At 39.9% G+C, this 21,478-nt stretch overlaps 1 protein-coding gene across 1 annotated transcript; it reads left to right on the top strand.

The window, feature by feature from the left end:
* The first annotated feature begins 15,334 nt into the window (after window positions 1-15,334).
* On the top strand, window positions 15,335-21,435 carry LOC136251521 (E3 ubiquitin-protein ligase parkin-like). The gene is made up of 10 exons (XM_066043984.1): window positions 15,335-15,745; window positions 15,789-15,897; window positions 15,942-16,021; window positions 16,328-16,438; window positions 16,489-16,604; window positions 16,651-16,787; window positions 16,840-16,904; window positions 16,970-17,212; window positions 21,128-21,205; window positions 21,252-21,435. Exons 1-10 carry the CDS (start codon window positions 15,551-15,553, stop codon window positions 21,300-21,302), a joined length of 1,185 nt encoding a protein of 394 aa, XP_065900056.1. The 5' UTR covers window positions 15,335-15,550; the 3' UTR covers window positions 21,303-21,435.
* Window positions 21,436-21,478: the final 43 nt, after the last annotated feature.

Raw genomic sequence — 21,478 nt, 5'->3', positions numbered from 1 at the left:
GTTTCGAACCTTCCGTATCGTCTTGACCCACTTTAGTTGTTTTGTGGCCCTGACCGTTGACTTAGAGTTTGACCGCGGTCGCAGATCGACCTACGCCAAGAGCCTGAGTGACATTGATTTTTGTCGAGTTCGCCCAGAGTTCTCTCGAAAACAGGTATCTTATCACTTCATTCATATATTTTTTTGCACTCTCGAAGGTATGAACTTTTCTTTAGTATAGCATGTATCGCTGGATTCGTTTTCACAAACCCCCCGTCATGTAGCCATTCTTTCGCTTCGTTTACGGAAAGTAACTGCTGTACAGTGCTAAAAATAAATATGTGCACTCATTACGATGCGACGAAACTGTTCAGCACTTCTAGAACTTCGTACGTTATATCCCCCCATACTAAAACCCCCACACTAGTTTTGAACACAAATTTCGCGTTCTTTCCTTCACACCCGAGTTCATACCTTCGGGCCATACCTATAGGACTTACAGCGTGACGTAAATCATCGTAAATGCTAAGCAACCGTAGCTGTCGGCCATGTTTCGGGACAGAGTTGTGGCTGAAAAGCGCTTTTCCTAGTCTCGCGTAGCCAGACCCTTTTGTGTGGGGGCGGGGGAAACCTTTTCTTTACCCGCCCCCACACAAAAGAAAGAAAAGGGCCTGGCTACGTGAGACTACGCTTTCTCAGAATTTGGTACAGGTTGTAATCATAGATAATAGACACCCACATGGGGTGTCTATTATCTATGGTGTAATGAAGCGAATCAGTGTTGAGTTGTGTTGTAAATACCACCCGGCTCGTTAAAAAAGGCGAATAAGTTAGAATTGGTGAATAATGTATCGAAATTTAGGTCCCTATTTGGTGATTATTAGTTTCTCATCCAGTCTTTCTATTTATTATGATGCTAGTCTCATGGCGCCCGACCATAAAAAGTGGGTCTGGTGAAATTGTGTACAAAAAGTTTGGCGCTGCCGGAATGTTGGAAGTTCCAATCAGATCACTCCATTTCAAATTGATTATGTAATGCGTACATTTCAAAAGATTTGTGGCTTACGGTTTAATTACATCTGGTGACTCTGCCGCTTAAATCATTGAGAAAACGGCCTTACAATTCTGTCGGGTTCGTTTTAATGTTGAATAAATGAAGTAGCGCCATTAGTTTAGTGATGCTGTAAGCGGATCTGGTTGAATGGATGTTGTAACGTAAACAGTGCACTTATGTAACACGTATAACGTCATCCAATAAACATTCCAGAGATCAAACTTTTTGTACAGAGTTTCACCAGACCCACTTTTTAGGGTCAGGCGCCGTGAGACTATTAAGATGCGGGCGGGAGGGCATTACCATTTGGGAATTATATTATTAATACACTGATGTACAGACCTTGTCCAAATTCTCCTTCTTTCCTCCCACAAATTAACATTGGTTTTTAGTTGCAATCGAGTTAGCAGGATTTCAGTTTACTTGAAAAACAGTCGAAAATAGAATCCACTGCAGTAATTTTCCAAGGAAACAAGACAACAGTACTCTTGGTGCACTGTAGCATTAATTTAAAAACGTCGTCGATGACGGTTTGGTATCATGTGTTCTTCTGAGCATGCACAGAGTAAATAATGGCTTACCATTCAGTAGCCTAAGAAGGATGTGAGAAACTAATAATCATCAAATAGGGGCCTTAATTAGCCACCTATTTCACGAAGGCAATGATAAGATCCTTTATTTCAAAACCAATCCCGCTTCCCAGTGCCACAATACCCAGCGCTTAGTGAATAAATCTCGTTACCTTCATTCTGACCCATTATGTGCCATGGAAAGTTGTCCCGAAACATGTCCGCCTAGCAACCATTGCTTCACGCGTGCAAGTCTTCTATTCGAAAAGTTGTTGCTCGGACCCAACCGACCCAATTTTGCAAAAGAAAAAAAATTAGATCACGTGGCACCTTAAAATTGCTACAAAAGATTGAGATACTCTAATAGAACAATCAGTTGGTACAATTTTGATCTCATATATAATGCTAGCTATCTGTAAACGTAAAACCAGCATGTTCCTCCCCCCTGGCGAAGAAAATCTATGATAGCATCAGTGCAGTGCTCATTGAACTACTAGCCATTTTTAATAGTTATGTATTAGAAGGGATTTGATAGCAGGGGTTAATCTAGGGGGGAGGGGGTACAGGCCCCCCCTGGGTTAGCTATTGCCCCCTAGGTTTATACTTAAAGCCTTGAGAAATGGAAAGGTTTAATTGATCCCAAAGTTGTATATATAATCCAATGGTCAATATTCAATGGCATCAGTAAAATTTCACCAAAATTGAGTATATTTACACCTAAAATTTCAAAGTTTTCTTGGGGGGAGCATGCCCCAGACCCCCCTAGAATCCGAAGCGACTTTGCCCCCTCTAGGTTAATATTCTGGGTTGAGCCCTGGATAGGTCTGCATACAGCTTTAGCTAATGTGACTTACTGATCTATTGTATAGCTTGTAACCAGCATGTACATATCTATAATATTATAGTTAGCCAGCTTTTTTTTTTTTTGCCTACTGACCGACCCATTTTGTTGTAAAATAAATCCGAGCAACAACTTTTCAAATAGGTATGGCCTCGGTTGTACGAAACGGCTAACCTTCAATCACAAACCAACAAATAGCTGAATCCTGTATCAATAATATAAGACCTGTAATAGTAGTATCAGTGTTAAGAACAGCTGTAGTTTGTACACTTGATAGCGTTGCCATAAATCACATCACCGTACCGAGCCATTTCCAATCTAGTACTGAGGATTTCCAAATCTTTGCAACACGTCTGAAACGCAAAGCGGAAAAAACATGATCCAGTACATCACTTCCTGCCTCTTACCCAATTGACGGTTTAGACCCTTTAGACCAGACCAACGGTTGTGATTCAACCAAGTTGCTTGTTGATAGATTTTATACTCGTGTGTCAGTGTTTCACCGGTTGCATGGTGTGTTATAGGAATTTTAAATTTCACATGATAGGCGTGCACGTGAACGCATTGCACTTTAGTGTTGCAAAGATTTGGAAATCCTCAGTATCTATGGGCAAATACAATACAGTTATGCGGAGAATTTGTTTAAGGAATGTTATGTAAACAACACACTGTAAATCACTAAAACCAGCCAAACTAATTCTATGAGTTCGTTCTACGGTTAGGAATAGATTGTATAAACACTTACTGATCGTTCCGATCACGAAGCTTTTTAAACACAACTCCACTAAGACAGCACTATTGATCACGTGCGTGACATTGTAAATCGCTAAAACTAGCCAAACTAATCCTATTAGTTTGTTCTACGACTTAGTTAAACACTTACTGATATCCTTATCACCGAAAATCGCAGCAGTTTGAGTACTAGAGAAAATCGCTCCGAGCCAGACGACCAGGAAGTACAATAATTATAACACTTAAAGCACCGCCTATGCTTGTGTGTACAAAAAATGCAGTACTCAGGGGGTGTCTCGAGGCAAATACAGCACTCGGCTTCGCCTCGTGCTGTATTAGCCTCTCAACACACACCCTCTTACTGCAGCGGTGCTTTAACTCCAACATATCTGTTCTCAACCAACAAAAACAAACATATACAGAGTAACAAAAACATCAACACACACAATTCAAAGTTACAAGGACAAAATTAATAAATTACAGACTATGGTCATGAATCACATTTTTATTTGCTGAGCACTGAGTCATGGATGAGGTCAGGTCCTGGCTACATACATTTAAAGCATTAGTCTTGTCCACCTTTAAACAACAGGTCACAAATCACAAACACAAGACTCACAATTAGAGCCTAGGTTGGTACAAAGGGAACACACTGCAGTTGTAAATCACCTACACCAACCTGAACATGGGGAGCAGCACACTAGGAAGTGAATCACACAACACACTTTGCTGACCAAGCGACAAAGAGTCCCACCAACAGCAATTGGGCAAAAAGCACCAGAGCCTTTTACCACAGCTGTCAAGGGGCAAGATGGGAATCAAGTTTACCAGCAAGCAAGGCATTAACACATTAAATATTGTGTCAGGTTAAATCAACACTCCAGCTGGTGAGACTGAACCACATACAACAGTGCTGAGGATGAAGAACTGAGAAGTTCCCTTACCAAACTACTGTAGGAACTACTTGGTGAGGATGGTGATAAATCAATGGCTGCTACATTATCATAGGAAACTGGATCCTCGTAACGCATTACCACAATGTCTGTCAGAGGCCCCAGCAACGTAAAGCACATTTAACATTCACCTTTTCTAAAGACTTGGAATTAATAGGAACAACAGACCAAACTGAAGTGCTTCACATGCCAAAGATCAACAGATTTCCACTTGTCCAGGCAATCACATAACAAAGAACTCATGAAGCAATGCTTCTTCCTACCAGCATGAAGGGGAAAACTGAATAGCTACTACCTGTAAAACCCCTATAATCTATGCTGCAAGGGAAAACGGAAGTCTTTGCTGAGAACTTTTAGACCCCTTGCTTTTTATTTTGTATATTAATGACCTGTCGATTGTCATCAAACACTCAATTTTGGATTTGTATGCTCAGCTAATCATAGGCGGATCTAGGAGACACTGTCTGGGGGGGGGGGCAAGAAGTTTTTGTCTTTATTCCACTAAGAGGATCGAGTTCTATTCAGTATAGCTGGATGAATGATGGACAAACAGTTTTTATACTGAAAAAATTTAAAATTATACCTCCTAGGTTTGAATTTTGGAGAATTTTTGATAGCATTTAGCTAAAGAAGTGTATGCTTTGCAATGCATAAAGATAGCCTATCCGAGATATAACCCGTTTAATGGTAAGGCCACTGCAATTGGTAATTATGTTTCCGGTCCACCGCCCGCATCCTTTTTTGGAGAATGTGAAATTTCAGAAATACATGGGTAAAATGCCCACATCAGCTTTCTGGATTTCAGAAACAAATATTGGGCTACAACAAGTATGCCAAATCTAACTATCTAAATGCCATAATTTGTATTTTGAAAACCTGCAAGAAATGGGCAGAGTGCATAGTACGGATCGATATACTCTAATAAATTGATATACTTTGTTGCTGAATTCCACCCGCCCGCACCTAAAACTGATTTTCAAATGACCAGAAACATAATTACTAATTGGAGTGGCCTTAAGTGTATACTAAATCAAAATAAGGTGTAGTTAGTAATGTTATAATTATAAATTGATGACATTAAAACATTAGAATTTCGACTGTTCTATTAGAGTAGTGACTGCTCTATTAGAGTATCTCGATCTTGGCACAAAAATTCATTTTCACTGTACAGTATAACTGTAAAGTGCATTTATAACTGTTGTCTTCTATTTGCCCATTGCCTTTCTATACTTCTGAATACAGTGTGAACGCATGATTCCAGTTTCTGGTGTCAATAATATAGTACTGTAAGTCCAAGGGGGCTCAGCTCCCCTTGGCCCCCCCTCAGATCTGCCTATGCGGTTAATGATGCTGCATGCTGAATTTGCACTGTAGCCATTCAGATTTGAACATATATAGTAGAGAAATTCTTGTATTCTGATTTGGATGCTGTGGCTTGTTGGCTGTGTTGAGTTTAATCCAGTTCAACGCTCATAGGAAGTTGACAGAAAATTGCAAATAAATCACTTAATTGTTAATTTCAGTTGGAGGTATTTTACTCACTTAAGTAAATTCTAAGTTCGTTATGAAATTCCATCATCTACTGAGATTATCCTTTACTTTAACAGAGTGTCGATGTTATCATACTGCTATTCAAGTTTTAAGCCCATACACAAACTGTCTGCATCATTATTTAATATTTTTCAATACTCATGACTGGTCATGTTGGCTGTAATACCAATCCGGCGTCTCTTTACTGATCAATTCCCAGGGTGTAGTTATACCAATTCTGGGAATAGGCCCATTATTGTGGTGGAACAATCAGGGCTGCCCAGAGAAATTAAGGGGCCCAGGGCAAAGAGTTAAAGTAGGGCCCCAGGGGCAAGGAGGTTTCCATTCTGAATCACAACTTCACCGAAGCTGTAAGTTGAAGACCAAAAAAAAGTCATTACACACAATAGCTACCCCTCACCAACCATATCCCCTTATTTATAAGCTTGCTACACCGCTCCTCTGAAGAATACTGTGACTGCACTATTAGAGTATCTAGATCTGACTGCTCTATTAGACTATATCAATTTTTTTTAACAGGTATTCAAGGGCCCTTCATGGGGCCTCCTGTGGCCCCTTTCAGGCTGGGGCCCGGGGGAAAATGCCCCAGTTGCCCCCCTCCCCCTCCTGTGGGCGGCCCTGTGGAACAATCAACTGTTAAGGCCACTCTAAACAAATTCTCTGTTTCTCGTCCTGGACTCAAGCATATTTGCACGCGGGCGGGCAGTCCATTTCCATTATTTCATTATCAGATTGGCAGCTTTTCAAGCCATTATTTACCTGGCACAACCATAAAAAGCTGCATAAAAGCATGCTTAAGCTTGTTCCTTCCCTTTAAGTTACAAAAATAGCACAAACGTGAAGTGTGTGCCGACTTGATAGTACTGCTGACACGTGAGCTGACCCTGTTTCAAGAAGGCTTTTACTGAGCCTGTCAGTACGCAAGAATAGCCGGAAAATAATGGAAGAATACGGAATAATGAAATATTAAAATTTTAGAGCTGACAGTAACTAGATGTGGGCGGTGGACTGGAGTGACCTAAGGAGGCTACTAATTTTTCATCCTTCAAAAATTTTTATTGGCATTCAGTAATATTTCTGTGCCCTGTGTGTGTGTACATGTTTACTTTTGGTATTGTATAGTCTAGCTATACTATGAGTTGTAATGTGTTTTGTAATCTTTTTCTTTTGCTCACAGGGCTCCACTCAGTGGCGGAGGTAGTAGTGGAAGGGGGGCTGACCATGAACTGAGGCACTACATTGTCTCTGGTTTTGGTAAACGAAAAAAAAAGGTCACAACCAGCTGACAATAGCTACCCACCTCACCAGCTACAAATTTATACTGATAAACTGCATAAAAATCCTTACATAGCTGATAGCTCGCTACACACAGCTCTAATACTGTGATTGCTTCAGTAAAAATGTAAACTGAGTTTTCTTCTTCTAGCCCTGTAAGTTACCAATTTACCAGTAATGTAGGCTATATAAAGTTTTACAGTTCTGTTATTCAGCAGGTTACCAAGTCGGTTACCAGTGAAATTGGCAAAAAATGTAAAATATTTTACTTCCCGGTAAGTTACCAGGTCACCAGTAATGTAGGAAAAAATATATATAAAGTTTTGCAGTTCTGTTATTCAGCAGGTTGTCAAGTGGGTTACCAATAAAATAGGCAAAAATGTAAGTTTTTTGCTTCTAGCCTGTAAGTTACCAGGTTACCAGTAATGTAGGCCAAAATATAGTTTTAAGGTTCGGTTATTCAACAGGTTAGCTACCAAGTTAGTCACCAGCAAAGTAGACAAAATAAAGTTTGTTGGTTCTATATGTTCTTCAGCAAGTTAAAAATTTGATTACCCATCTATAGTCCTGCAGTATAAATTATACCAAAATAGTTTTACTATACAGTTAACCACAAAATTGACATTAGCTACCAAGATTTACACACTCTAGACAGGTTTTTTTTCTTATAATTTAAAGTATTCCTTATAAGCCACTATACAGTGTGCTTCTTTTTGGGTTACTAAGTTACTCTGGTTACTGGTAACTTCAGCTTAAAATGGGACCTGGTGATTCCACATATTGAGCTATATCTAGATTGCTTTGTTAGAGTGACTGCTCTATTAGAGTATCTCGATTTTTTTCAGCCCCACCCCTCCTTTCTAGTCTACCCCTTTCCGCCGCCTATAGAGATATTCCATCTCCATAGTAACAAAAATAGGCATCGTAATTCCTCGATTATTATACCGTTTTTTTTTTTTGTTTTTTTTCCCGGGCTGGATGGACTGCCCTTGCCTACCACCCACAGCACAAAGAAAGCACGTGCTGGACAACTGAATAAAAAGAACCAGATTGCTGAAAGTTTAAAAGTCCCTGTGCTCATCAATGCGGCCCATCTCAAGAGAGGCATCAGAGGAGCGATGCGAGATGGACCTACTTCCACGTATGCACATTGTAACTGACCGAAGTAGAGAAAAAGACAATGTGCATCGGGTAAAAGCCAGAGTCTGACTGTAACTAGTAGAGCCGCGGCGAGATAGATGGTCAGCCAAACGACGGTAGAAAACTATTGCCTCCCTTCCCATACCTCCAGTGGTCGCAAACACAAGGGGAGTGAAGGAGGCCTGCTCAACCTCTCTGACACGGTCACCATACTCACGTTTCTTCTGTGCCTCGTGACGTCGATGCAAAGAGGGGACACTGGTGTTGCAGTAGCTCGGTGCATTAGGATGAAACACCCTTTCGTCAAAAAAGGCACTTTGCTGCTGCCCCCAGAATCCCCTAGCATGTATGTCTGCCCTAGCCTCATCCTGACAGTTGGCAGTCTTAGGTGCAATGATCTCCCCAGTAAGTGGCTGTAAAGGTGGCTCAAGGGCCACACCATGACATGTCTTGGAAAGCCACTCTGCAGTGATGTTTCGCAAACCATTGTGGCGAACAAATGTGAGGCCTCCATGTCTGCAAATCATAGCATGATCCGCAGAAAATGGGACCCTACAAACACAGTGACTGGGTATGTTCAGGAGCTTCCAGCCATATCTAAGATGCAAGGCATCCCAAAATTCTTGCTTCATCAGATGGAATCCCTGCTCTGCTAAAGGCAATGCTGTCAGCCAGGCAGAAGCACCCGGTTCACTGTTCAGGTCTAAAACTCTTTGGGATTGTGACAAAAGATTAGATTTGATCGTAGAAGCCCTCCCCCTCAAAGTAGAGCGATGATCCTGATGAATCTGAGCCTTGATAGAACTAACGTCGGGTAGAGGGGCTAGTAGATTCTGAGCAACAATCAAAGATCTCAGAGAGTGTGTGATTTTGATAGATGCAGTAAACTGAGAATCAGCAATGTCTACAGGATTGACAATACCCAAGCCACCTAGGCGGCAGGGTAGAGAGAGCACATCACGCTCTAAGGCAGAACAAGCACCATGGCCAGTGAGGGCAGGGATCAGCTTCAAACGGATGGCATCCTCTAGAGGCTGAAACAGGGGCCTGACATTGGGGATGGTCCTCATGATGTATACCCACCGGCCTATCATCCCATGAGTGAAAGCACAAAAAGCCGCATGAGGACGATCTGTAGCAATCTCAGCCAAAGCAAGCACTTCACTGGACCAAGAACAAACCTTCTTGGCCACAAACCCCTCTGCAAATTCTCGAGAGCCCAATGCAGCCCCAAGATGGCGCTGGCCCTGATCAGTAATCTGCATACCAGTGTCAGCAAAGATAGATTTTGCAATAGTTAACAAATGAGGCTTTACAATCAACACTGTCTTAGATGCATTAGAAAAATATCCGAAATTAGGTCCCAAAGAGGATAGTATCTGCCACCATTTATGCAAAAGTTTCAGTTTCCCCACCGCTGTGGCATTATCTGCAAACCATACCTGCCCAACACTGGGGACTGCCACACGGAGTCTTTTAATTAAGGGAACCACAGCCAGGGCATACATTGCCATTGCGAGAGGATCTCCTTGAGTTGTTCCTTCACAAGATTATACCGTATTTCGGCCATATTGTTGTGCAACTGTATCGAGCGTTGTATGTAGTGGTCTGGTGAAATGCCCATACCATTTTTGTCCGAGAAATCACCAACTCTGGCGAGTGATAGTTGGTGTTTAATACTTACATAAGATTTTACAAAAGGTGACGATTAAATATCATTCTATGGCTGCACAGTACAGACTTTACAAAAAAAAAAATAAAGACTTTACAAAAGCAAAGCTTACCTCAAATCGTCACCTCTTGTGTAATTATTAAACACCAATTATCACTCGCCAGAGTTGGTGATTTCTCGGACAAAAATGGTATGGGAATTTCACCAGACCCTTTCGGAGTGGGCGCTTATAATCTCTAATCGATAAGCGCCACCCCGGAGAATAGATGAATTTCATAATAAGGAATTTTAAACCGTTGCCCCTAGCAACCAGAATTTTACATTATTTTGTAGGTGTGAATGTCAAAAGTAACGTCTCCAATTTTTAGGGTAACTCTAAAAACCCTAACCCTAAGAATAGTTGAAATAGTTGACAAACTGGTTAGGCATTTAAGGCTCATGAGTATTGATTTAGATTTTTGTAAAGCCAGTGGTAGAGCTTGATGCATGAGTGTGTTATGAACTGTACTCGTATTTTGCCCCGTACGCGTATGGGGCTGATCACTTGTCCCATACGTGTATGGGATAGCTCCCCTATTTATTTTGGCTACCTGAGCTTGACGGACTGCCATCCCAAGCTCGCCCCAGCTGCATATGATCTAAAGATGGCACGTGTATACAGATTAGCTGCTGACCCTGCCCAGGCCAGTCAGGGGCGATTCTGAGGTTTCCACTGAGAAACTGAAAATTTAATTGTTGCAAAAAAAATCAATACGCCTCAAAGCTACAGTACATGATGAAAGGGGAGTACCACAAGGTAGTGTCTGTGGGCCACCATTTTTATCAATGATCTTCCAGAGAGTATTCGCTCTTCAACTTCCTTTTCGTTTGCTGATGATACTAAATGACTGCAGATTATTAATTCATATCCAATGACATACAACTTCAAGAGAACATTAACATCATCTCACTCTGAAGCTGCAACACTAATATTCCTTTCAACAAAGCTGAATTTAGCTATTCATCTATAATTCTGGCCAAGAGCTTCAACTCTCCAAACAAAACATTGCACAAAGACCTGGGTATTACTTTTCCTGACAACCCCCAGTGGTCAGAGCACTATATAGCTACAAAAACATTGCAGGAAAAACCTAACAAACCCTGCATCATACCTTTAGGGATATGTGCAAACACTACCCTGGTGAAAAACAATTATACATTTCCTTAATCAGATCTCAGTTGCTTTATTGTTCTCAGCTATGGAGTCCTCAGTTAATCAAGGACATATATACTCACATTGGAATGCATTCAATGCAGGACAATGAAATCATTTAACACAACATAATTTATACACAAATACTGACTGTGTTTATTCTGTCCATGTATCGGTTTTGGAACTAATAGCTAATCCAAATATTTTATGTAAGTTCAACCAAAAAACAGACCACAGCCTACAATAGTAAATAACATTAGAGTCATTATTATAGATTTGAGGTCTATTTTTCCCTGTTATAGGGACTTTTAGGGAGTATTTTGAAAAAGTTGGTTCAATACTGACTATAAAGACGGGGTATAGTATTGGAGCACTATTTTTGCTGTGTAAATAACTGTATGAATTTAAAAACTCAACTTGAACAGCTACAATTGCTACCACAAATGTACACATATTACTACACATTATGAACTCAATGACTAATGTTTCTAGTAAAGTGCTCTAAGCAGCTATCTGATCATCTAACATTCATCAGCATAAAATAAGTAGTAAGCTGCTAATGAAAATAGCTGTAAGCAATAAAAGACCTGGAAACTCTAGTAAGTTATCATAGCTCATTCCAAATCACCTTCTTCTATACATCAGCACTTCTATTTCAGCAGAATTGTCAGACTGCGGAACCATCTGCCAGTAATCAACACATCTCTTTAGTACATCAACTTAAGCAACATTTATAAACTATCTTCAGGAAGAATTCTTAATCCTGATTTACCCTGCAACTTTCATACTGTCTATCTGTTATTGATGTTCAGCCGTTCCAGTTTCAACTAATTTCCACACTTTCAATTAACACAATTAACTCTGATTAGTGACTCAACACAATTATTTGTAGTTCACTCTCGCACACACTGTATACAATTAAAGCTGCATGTAGTTCAAGATTATGTCGAAACTAACTAGATTCGCCACTGTATGCATGCATGAAACTGTCAGGACTTGAGTAGCTCTGTAGCTAGCTAGCTAGTTGGTTTATGATTATGATACTATGAATTGGAAGGCAGCAAAATGCTGATTACATCCAATAAAAAAGATATAAAAATGGTTGGGGGATATTTACAGATAACTAGCTAGAGTTTATTACAAAGTCTTTGTCATAGCATAAGGAGGGTAGATTGTTCCATTCTTTAATAGCTCTGTAAAAATAATTCATTTGGTATTTGGTGGTGTTGGCTGCTGGCAGTATGAGTCTGAGTGGGTGGTGTTGTCTTGTGCTGGTGAATTGTGGCAGAAAGTAATTGGGTATTTGTAATGCTGGCTCCTGCTGGTGAGTAATTCTGTGAAGTAAAGATAATCTAAATGTTTTACGTCACTGTTCCAGTGTGGTCCAATTAAGATTGTCTATAGCATTGTTGTTATACTACTCTGAAAACTGTAATCTGACTGCACCCACCTTGCTGCTCGCCTCTGAGCCATTTCAAGTTTGTAAATTAAGTTCTGTTGATGTGGATCCCAGACTTGAGTAGCACATTCAAGAATTGGTCGCACAAGTGTTGTGTAAGCGTCTGATTTTACCTTGCTGTTACATTTACTTAGATTTCTTTTTGTAAAATTCAACATCCTGGTGGGTTTGTTTGTAATGTTATTAATGTGAGGCGGCCATGAGAGTGAATTGTCTAGAAGTATCCCTAAATAATTGTATGTGTTGCTGGATTTGATGGTCTGGTTGTTTAAAGTATAGTTATTTATGAGAGGTAGATGACGTCTCATAAATCTCAGTAAGACACATTTGTTGATATTAAACTTCATCTGCCACCTCTGTACCCATCTAGAAATTTCATCAATATCTTTCTGCAACAGAACCACGTCATCTTCATTACTGATTGTTCAGTAGACAACACAATCATCCGCAAAAAGTCGAATAGATGACAAGATGTTACTGTTAATATCGTTTATATATAGTAAGAACATAAGGGGCCCTAATACAGTACCTTGAGGGACACCAGAAATAACTGAAACAAAATCAGATTCATTACCATTCACCAGTACTCTTTGTGTTCGTTTTGTCAGCCATTCAGAAATCCAGCAATGTATCCTGTCATCTATTCCATAATATTGCAATTTCTTAAGCAGGCGTTGGTGGGGTATTGTCGAAAGCCTTAGCAAAATCTAAGAAGAGTACATCCACTTGTTTGTGGCTATCTATACTATTAGCTAATTCTTCGATAATGCTAAGCAGCTGGGTGGTGCATGAGTGTCCTGATCTGAATCCAAGTTGGAAAGAGTTAAGTATGTTATTCTTCTCTAGGTGTGACATTATATAGAGTGGTAAATTATGTGTTCCATCACCTTACAACATACAGATGTCAGTGAGATGGGTCTACAATTTACTGGCATGGATTGATCCCCTTTCTTATAAACAGATACGATATTAGCTTGGAGCCAGTCACTAGGAAGGATCCCTTTGTTAAATGATTGGGTGAAAATAATTTGCAATATTGGGGAGATTTCTGCAGCACATAATTTGAGAATACGTGTAGGGATAGTATCTGGACCAGCGGATTTACTGGGATCCAGTTTTTCCAATATACATTCAATACCATGAGTAGAGAAATTGATATATTGGATCTTGGGAAACTGGTTGGAGTGTAAAGTAGGAATATGAGCATTTTCGTGTGTAAAAGTTGTGGTTTAGTGCCTTTGCTTTGTCTACAGGAGAAGTAAGTATTTCATCATTAACACGAAGAGTATTGATGTCTGTATGATCACGCCTAAGTTTATTAATGAATTTTTGTCTCCTTGAATGAAGGATTTAGCTAATAGATCGATTTAAGCTAGTGACCCACATGCGTATAGGTGCCCTGTATGCATATAGGTATTCCATATGCGTACGGAATACCCCATATGCGTATAGGAAGCCCGTATAGGTATACACATATGGGATATCCCATACGTGTACGGGTCACAACAAGTGCACAGTAGTGATGACATAATGTATATGTCTTCCAAGAAATAATTTAAAACATATAAAATAGTTAACCATTTGTATAGAGTTTCACCAGACCCATTCTTCACCATTGTTGATAGTATTACTAGAGGACATCATCAGAAAGTATTTAAGCACCACTCCAGGATCAACCCAAGATTAAATTTCTTTACTAACCAAATTGTAAATCAGTGAAATTCCCTTCCCCTATATGTGATTGCGTCAGATAGTTTAAATAAGTTTAAGAACAATTTAGATAATTACTGGCATCAAATTGGATATGGACAGACTAAAAGACTCTCGGCCTATTAACTTTAAGTTATCTGTAATGATTGTACATTGTCCATATTAATACCAAGAGTTAATAATAGGAGAGGTCTCTCCTATTATTAACTCTTGTTAATACTAAAACTTAGGGTGTTTGAAATTAAATACTAGGGCATTTTCATGGTTATGGCAAAACAAGAAGTTTTATTTAATATCAGGCTTTCTGATATTATATCTGGGGGGTAGTTGGGATGGCTGTGCATGCCATTTTGAAAGTAGAAATTTTACAAAATTATACATTTTGAAATGGAATTTAAGGACAATTTTGAGAGTTAAGCATGCTTTTTTCTATACTTGGGCTCTCAGATATTGAATAGCCATCACTATAAAATATACTGGGAGCACTTTTAGGTTTGCATTTGTAATTTTTAACCTGGGAAAACTTTACATATTAACCACTCTCAGATTAAATCTCGGAACATTTTTGATAAGTTTAGTGTGTCATGCTAAACCTAAGTATAGTGTAGTAGTTAAAAATCAATAACAAATATACAACACACCAGCAACAAGGGTCCTTGTTCAGTCTAAATCAACAACGTGTTCGACGCGTGATCCCACTGACTCCTCACGTGATCCCTCTTGAGTCCTTACAAGAGAGAACCGGCATTACTGATGATTTTTTTTTTAATTATTATTAATGCTTTACAGCACAAGTGCTGAAGGTCTGTAGGACACCTGGTCCTACAGCCTGCTCAAAGACTTTAGCTACATTAGGTGTGCTTGAAAAGTTGGAGAAGGGAGAAAAAATCCATGACTGGACCTAGATAACATGCAAAAAAAACATATAGAACTGAAGTTTGTCCTCACGCACACAATATGAAACCATAAGGTGGGCGTGGCAAGGTGAGAAATAGATATTAAACAGGTGAAGCATCACTGAGTTGGAGAAATTGCTGGTAGTGCACCCAGCACGGTAGAATGCCTACAACCTATGTTTGACGCACAATATTAAGGAACACAAAACCTATGGTCTTGTACACGATGGCAACATAGATATCTACAGATTTTTTTGCTTCCATTTGAACACTCTGGTTTGAACACGTGACACGTAATGTAATCACGTTACGCTACAGTAGCTGGTGTGATGACATTTTTGCACGTGATAAGAGTGGAGAGAAAACTTCCCCTCTGATTCCCCCCCCGGAGGTATTAAGTTGCTCTGTCATACAACAAAGGAACACTTTGTATAAATTCGAGAACTCTTGTCGTATTGTAGCGCGTCCGTTCAATAGAAGATTCCTAGTACAGGACGCGGATTTGTTATCCGGACCATCGCGTTAAAATGGCAACTTCTATGCAAGCAAACCTGCAACTAGTGTGCTGCACTTATGAAGGGAAGAAGTTTAACGTGAACTTGCGACCAGGAATGAAAACAAGAGATGTGATCGCTCAAGCGGCTAAACTTATAAACGTGCCTGCAGAACGCTTGTCTGCCCTCTGGTGCGGCCAAGTGATAAAGCCGGAAGTGAACATTCAGGTAGGCTGTCTTGTCCGTGATACGATCCATTATGCCGTTTTAGGAGGCGATTAGTAGTAAGTCAGCCACTGACCTACATCTGGTACAGCTGAACGTTGAGGAAAACAAACGGCTCACCCGGGAGTTAAGTTCTGTGCAAGGCGAGGTGCAAGGTTAGCATGAATAACGTTGTGAAATTGTTAAAACAGTTGCGTAGAACAAGCGTATGTCTACTGTAAAGAATGTGAAGGAGTTTCAGAGGGCAGGCAATTGCTAGTGTGTAGCAAATGTGATGGGGTAAGTGTGTACAGTGTGGTAACATTTTGCAAAGGAGAGGTACACGCTGTAGCTAGATCTGAAACCGCAGTCAAAGTCTCGACCCATTGAAATTTCACTTTGACCTGGCACTAAGAGCCTTTTCCAGTCTTTGACTGGTGACTTAACGACACTATTTCAGTACTTTTCAATTGTGGGTGGGAAGTTTTTACCATTGACTTGGCACAATTTGGTGGCCTTGACCTTTGACTTAGAGTTTTACCACAGTTGCAGATCTACCTACAGAGTGCCTGTGTGTCACCCCCTTGTTCTATTAACTAACAATAGAAAAACAACTTTGCTCGAGATGATTCTGTCAGTGCTGCTCCTTCAATGTTTGAAGTGCAACGCAATGTACAGGGACAGTGTCTTGCTACTAACTGCCCATCCAATAAGGAGGTTAACCAACAAACTATACAAGTGTATATCACTATGTTCAATCCCTGTAGAAGGTGACGGCTCATGTGAGGTACCAGTGTAAGGCTTGTGGTAACAGTGCAGCTGTACTGAAACACTTGCAGAGAAACACCAACAATATTCCTTGTATGAAGTGTAATAATGCCAAGTGAGAAATGTACAGTTTAGTCCTAAGTGTTATTTTGTGTTTCCAGGCCAGTAATGTTTGTGTTTTGTTGTGATGCTCTCCACACCGTGTGTATGATGTGCTTCAGTGGCTACTGTCAGTTTCAGATGAACAATAAAAAGTTTAAAGTCTTTGATGACGTTGGCTATTCCATTTACTGCCCAGGTATTTACTGGTGTGTTGTCATGGTAACTCACTTGTGTGTGTGTATATATAGTCCCCGACTGTGTTAATTGTCCAGTAAGAGACCCACACCATTTCTATATGGTGAATAAGAAGTTTGTAAGTCACTCTGCTCTCCAATATACTATAATGTGTCAGTGTAACTGTGTGTCCCTGTGTTGTAGTATGAGGAGTTCCAACACCAGGCTGTGATCTGTTACCAGCCACCAGGGAACAATATCTTCTGCGTGTGTCACAAGGAGATTGATGTGTCCTCAGCCCCAACTACCGAAGTGGAGGTGGAGCCCAAGGAAAACACTGAGGTGCAGGGGGGCTCTTGGTGGAGTAGGTTCACTAGACCTAAAAAGGCTCCAGTTAAAACTGGTCCAGTTCAGAGGAGAAGAAAATTGACTTGTCCTTCTTGCAGTGTAAGTGTGCAGAGTGTGTGCATGCGTGCTTGCATGCGTATCAGTGGCAGATTTGTGGAAGTTCCATGAATGGAAGAGCATTGGCCATGCATTTGGTAAAGTAATATACGAAACCACCCTATGCAGCTTCTCCATCACCTGTAAACATAGTAAGTACCTCTAAGTGCTGACTGTGGGCTCTCCCTTACTCTGGAAATTAGGTGTATGTATGATGTATGTTTCTATACATCTTTCTGCACCCACGTGAGCAAGTGTTTTACCATATAAAAGTAGTATGTGAGAAATGAAGAGCTGCTGTAAATATCGGAGAAACCAATGTTTGTTCATTCTATGTACTTTAGAAAACCTCCCTGAGCAAACCAGGTAAAGAAAGAGCGAAAGAAGTGGCAAACTATGTTGAGATTCATTCTTCAAGTTGATAGTGTCAGTGCCACACGTTAATGCATCAGTGCCATGACACCTGTCTTGTCCAGAAAGAAAGCTAACAGTAAGTCTAGCGTAAGTCGCCATCAAGAGTTCATAGTAAAGAATCCTTTATTATGGACTCTTGTCGCCATTTATTGAACTGATTTCAAAAAGCACTTATATTTCCTCACCATACCAGCTTCCGGTTCAGACTATTCGATAGAGCAGCATTTGGTGTCTTTGGGCAGCACACTGCATTATTGGCTAAACCGCAGACCTCATTATTTGCCATTTCTTGAACACAGTACTTATTATCGAACAGCAGTACTTCACTCAGTGACCAATATTAGAACAGTTTGTGCATTCCAATGAATTACTCACTAGGAAATTACCCTGCCACTTTGAGGATATATATCCAACTAGTCGGATGACAACCAGCATAGAAATTTTACAGAGATTGAATGTCCCATTCATGAGTTATTTTAGGTTTGACTGAACAATGGTTGTTATAGGTGCTACCTTTTGCTCATAACTTGAAGACTACTGGCTTGATTTACGTAAAACTTGGGACTCAGGAAGAACAAAGATCACTATTGAACGGTATAAACTGGAAGTATGTGCGTCGGTTAGAAGTTGTAGGTGTTTGTGTGCAATTTTGTTCGATTCATGCCTCCTAGATAGAAACCTCTGAAGGAAACTATCATACAGTACGGTAGTAACTGTATAGTAGGGACCACAAAGGAGTAGTAGGTGTGGTCCACGAAATAACACCACCCAAAAACCAGCCTCAATTTTCCCTGACGACGATGAGGCAGCATTTGTTAGGCAAAACTAAGCACAAACAAGCCTTCAGATTGACCCGAAATGCTTTCAACAATATGCTACGGATTTTTAAAAAAAAATTATTAAACAGAATTTTTTACTGACTGACTGATGTCTTCAGACAAGTGTAACTTGACAATAGCTAAGGCTATGGGCTTGATTTTTTCACTGTTCAATGTTGCTTCGGCCTGGAGGTGTCTTTTGGCATACCGCAGTACGTACAATGTATTCTTCATGGACTTACCAGTGTCCTCCTTTGTGTCCCATTCATCTTTGCTGACAGCGAAAAGTGTCAATTTGGCAGTAGCATGTGATGGCTTCTCTTCGTAACGGAAATCGTCCATAATTTTCATAGTGGCTATTTTGATTGCAGACGTACTTTCAAACAGTTCTTGATTCGTACTGCTGTGTAACGGGTTGAACATAGCTGACAACGAAGCATAATGGATACTTCACTTTTCAAATGGTGGTGTGGCACCATTTCTTTCTTTCAGTATGTGTGGATTGCAGAGGTGCTTTTCGATTTGAAATGCTGTGTAATGGGTTGAACATAATTGACAACAGATACTTCACTTTTCAGATGATAATTGATATAGCTGGGACGCACAGCACCATTTCGGATGCAATACGTGTGGGTTCACCAGTCATAATAACTATTTACAAAACAAAGTTAACATACAAGTACACAGAAATTTTGGAATTTTCTACCAGAGTAGGGACCATAACACATCGATAAAAGTACTAAAACAAGTTGGAGTAGTGCACGATATTAAAACAATAAGAAGTGTTATATCCCTACTGTGCATTTCCATAATGGTATCCTGAGCATAGTAGGGATATAACACTTCTTATTGCTTTACTGTGATTTAATATCGTGTACTAATCCAGCTTGTTTCAGTACTTTTTATTGATATGCTATGGTCCCTACTCTAATTGAAAATTCCAAAAAAAAATTATGTACTTGTTGTAAATGTTGTATTGTTGGCTGTTAGCCTTTAGTTAGCCTTTAGGCCAGGCAAACTTGATTACTTGTTTCTCATCCACAACAAAATTCAGATTTCCATGCAGGAAGGAGGTCATTTTCATATATTCACTATTACAGAAAATGCTCCAAATCAAGCTATTTGTAACTATTAAGGTTACGAATCTAGAACTTTTCCAGAAGAACCTCTACAATCTACGCATACCAAAAGAAATGGTGCCGCGCCCCAATTTTATTAACTATCATCTGAAAAGTGATGTATCCATTACACTTCGCTGTTGGCTATGTTCAACCCGTTACACAGCAATACGAATCAAGAACTGCTTGTTGCAATCAAAATAGCCACTATGAAAAATTCAGACAATTTCCGTTTCGAAGGGAAGCCATCACGTACTCGCACCAAATCGACACCTTTCCCTGTCAGCAAAGATGAATTCTGGGGACACAAAGGAGGACGCTGGTAAGTCCATGAAGAATACATTGTATGTACTGCGGTATGCCAAAAGGCACCTGTCGGGCCGAAGCGACGTCGAACAGTGAAAAAGTCAAGCCCGTAGCTTTAGCCGTTATCGAGTTACACTTGTCTGAAGGAATCAGTCAGTTACTTACTTACTCAGTCAGTAGAAAATTCTGTCGAATAAAATTTTTTTTAAATTCCGTAGCAACTTGTTGAAAGCGTTTCGGGTCGATCTGAAAGCTTGTTTGGGCTTAGTTTTACCTTACCAATACTGCCTCATCGTCATCAGGGAAAATTGAGGTTGGTTTTTGGGTAATTTTATTTCGTGGGCCACGCCTACTGTTTTGTGGTCCCTACTATACAGTTACTATCGTACTGTATGATAATAGAAAAGACTTGCTTCCAGCCATTAAATGCCCTTTTTCCAATAGTCTCTACATAATAGGTGGTAATGCACTATTTACTAACCTGTTTGACATTTGCTTTCATGACAGATGAGTTGCCATCTCTCAATGATCAGTATAGGTATAGTGTATTATGTGTGTTAAGCTGTTTTGATTGGAATCATTGTACCATTTCAATCACTGGCATCAATTATTATATGTTTAAGTCTTTGTTCATCTGCGATCACATTTCTATACACTTTTTTGAGGTATGTATTTTTTGCGGATTAATAAATTTCAGTGTTTAATTTTTGAGGATCAGTTATGAGCCAATCCTTAATATCTGAGGATGGAAATGTTGCAGACAAGCCCAGCAATTGTGAAATCCGCCAAAAATATGTCCCTTGACAATTTGTACGTATACAGTACCAAGTAGTAACCAAGAGTATCACATGATCAATGATTGCATAGGGTAACATGGATATTTCAGTAATTGTTTGTTTATGTTACTGTAGAAAATACGATGACATTAAAGTGAAATAGCTAATATTTATCTGAAGGTGTGGCAACATGCTTGTTTGCTTTACTGCTTTCAAGAGCAAGCTGGAGTTATTTTAGGTCCTAAACTGTTGAACACGCACACACACACACACACACACACACACACACACACACACACACACACACACACACACACACACACACACAAAACTGGTGCCCGCTGCTACATACGCATTTCAAATTACCATTTTGGGATAAAATGCCATTCAGTACTCTTGGTTACTATTGTGTACTGACAGTACTCACATAATTACATCATCAGTTGTTTGTGCACTGAAGAATCCTGCATGTGTCTTACCTTTCAGCAAGCATATTGTATGGAGTGTAAGAGTATCTGGCATGACACTGAGAAATGTGCTGAACAGACAATAGCTGCCAAAGATGTGAGTTGACATTTATTGTTTGCTGTTACCATGGTGGTGTTGACAGGAATTTGAAATCTACCCTCCCTGGGAAAAAGTTGCTCATTGGCCAAAGTAACAAAATGTTTTGTTTATTTTGTAATGTGATTATCTACTATATGCATGTGTACTGTATACAGTTGGTAGTATATATTGTCATGAACTGCAAGGGTAACTGAAAACCATAATTATTAGAGAAATGTAGCTAGTGCAATACATACGTGCATGAAAAATCTTCGGTCACGTACATGCGAC

The sequence above is a fragment of the Dysidea avara genome, chromosome 3, assembly GCF_963678975.1.
Source record: "Dysidea avara chromosome 3, odDysAvar1.4, whole genome shotgun sequence".
NCBI classification, from domain to species: Eukaryota; Metazoa; Porifera; class Demospongiae; order Dictyoceratida; family Dysideidae; genus Dysidea; species Dysidea avara.
Note: the sequence above shows the minus strand (reverse complement) of the source record. Positions and strands in the feature narration are given on the sequence as shown.

What these genes read in the sequence shown, in the direction of transcription:
- LOC136251521 (XM_066043984.1), top strand. Translation starts at nt 15,551, where the DNA reads ATGGCAACTTCTATGCAAGCAAACCTGCAACTAGTGTGCTGCACTTAT. An exon ending in TGTGTAGCAAATGTGATGGG is followed by an intron (nt 16,022 to 16,327) that starts GTAAGTGTGTAC and finishes AACTAACAATAG; the next exon opens with AAAAACAACTTTGCTCGAGA. An exon ending in ATATGGTGAATAAGAAGTTT is followed by an intron (nt 16,905 to 16,969) that starts GTAAGTCACTCT and finishes CCTGTGTTGTAG; the next exon opens with TATGAGGAGTTCCAACACCA.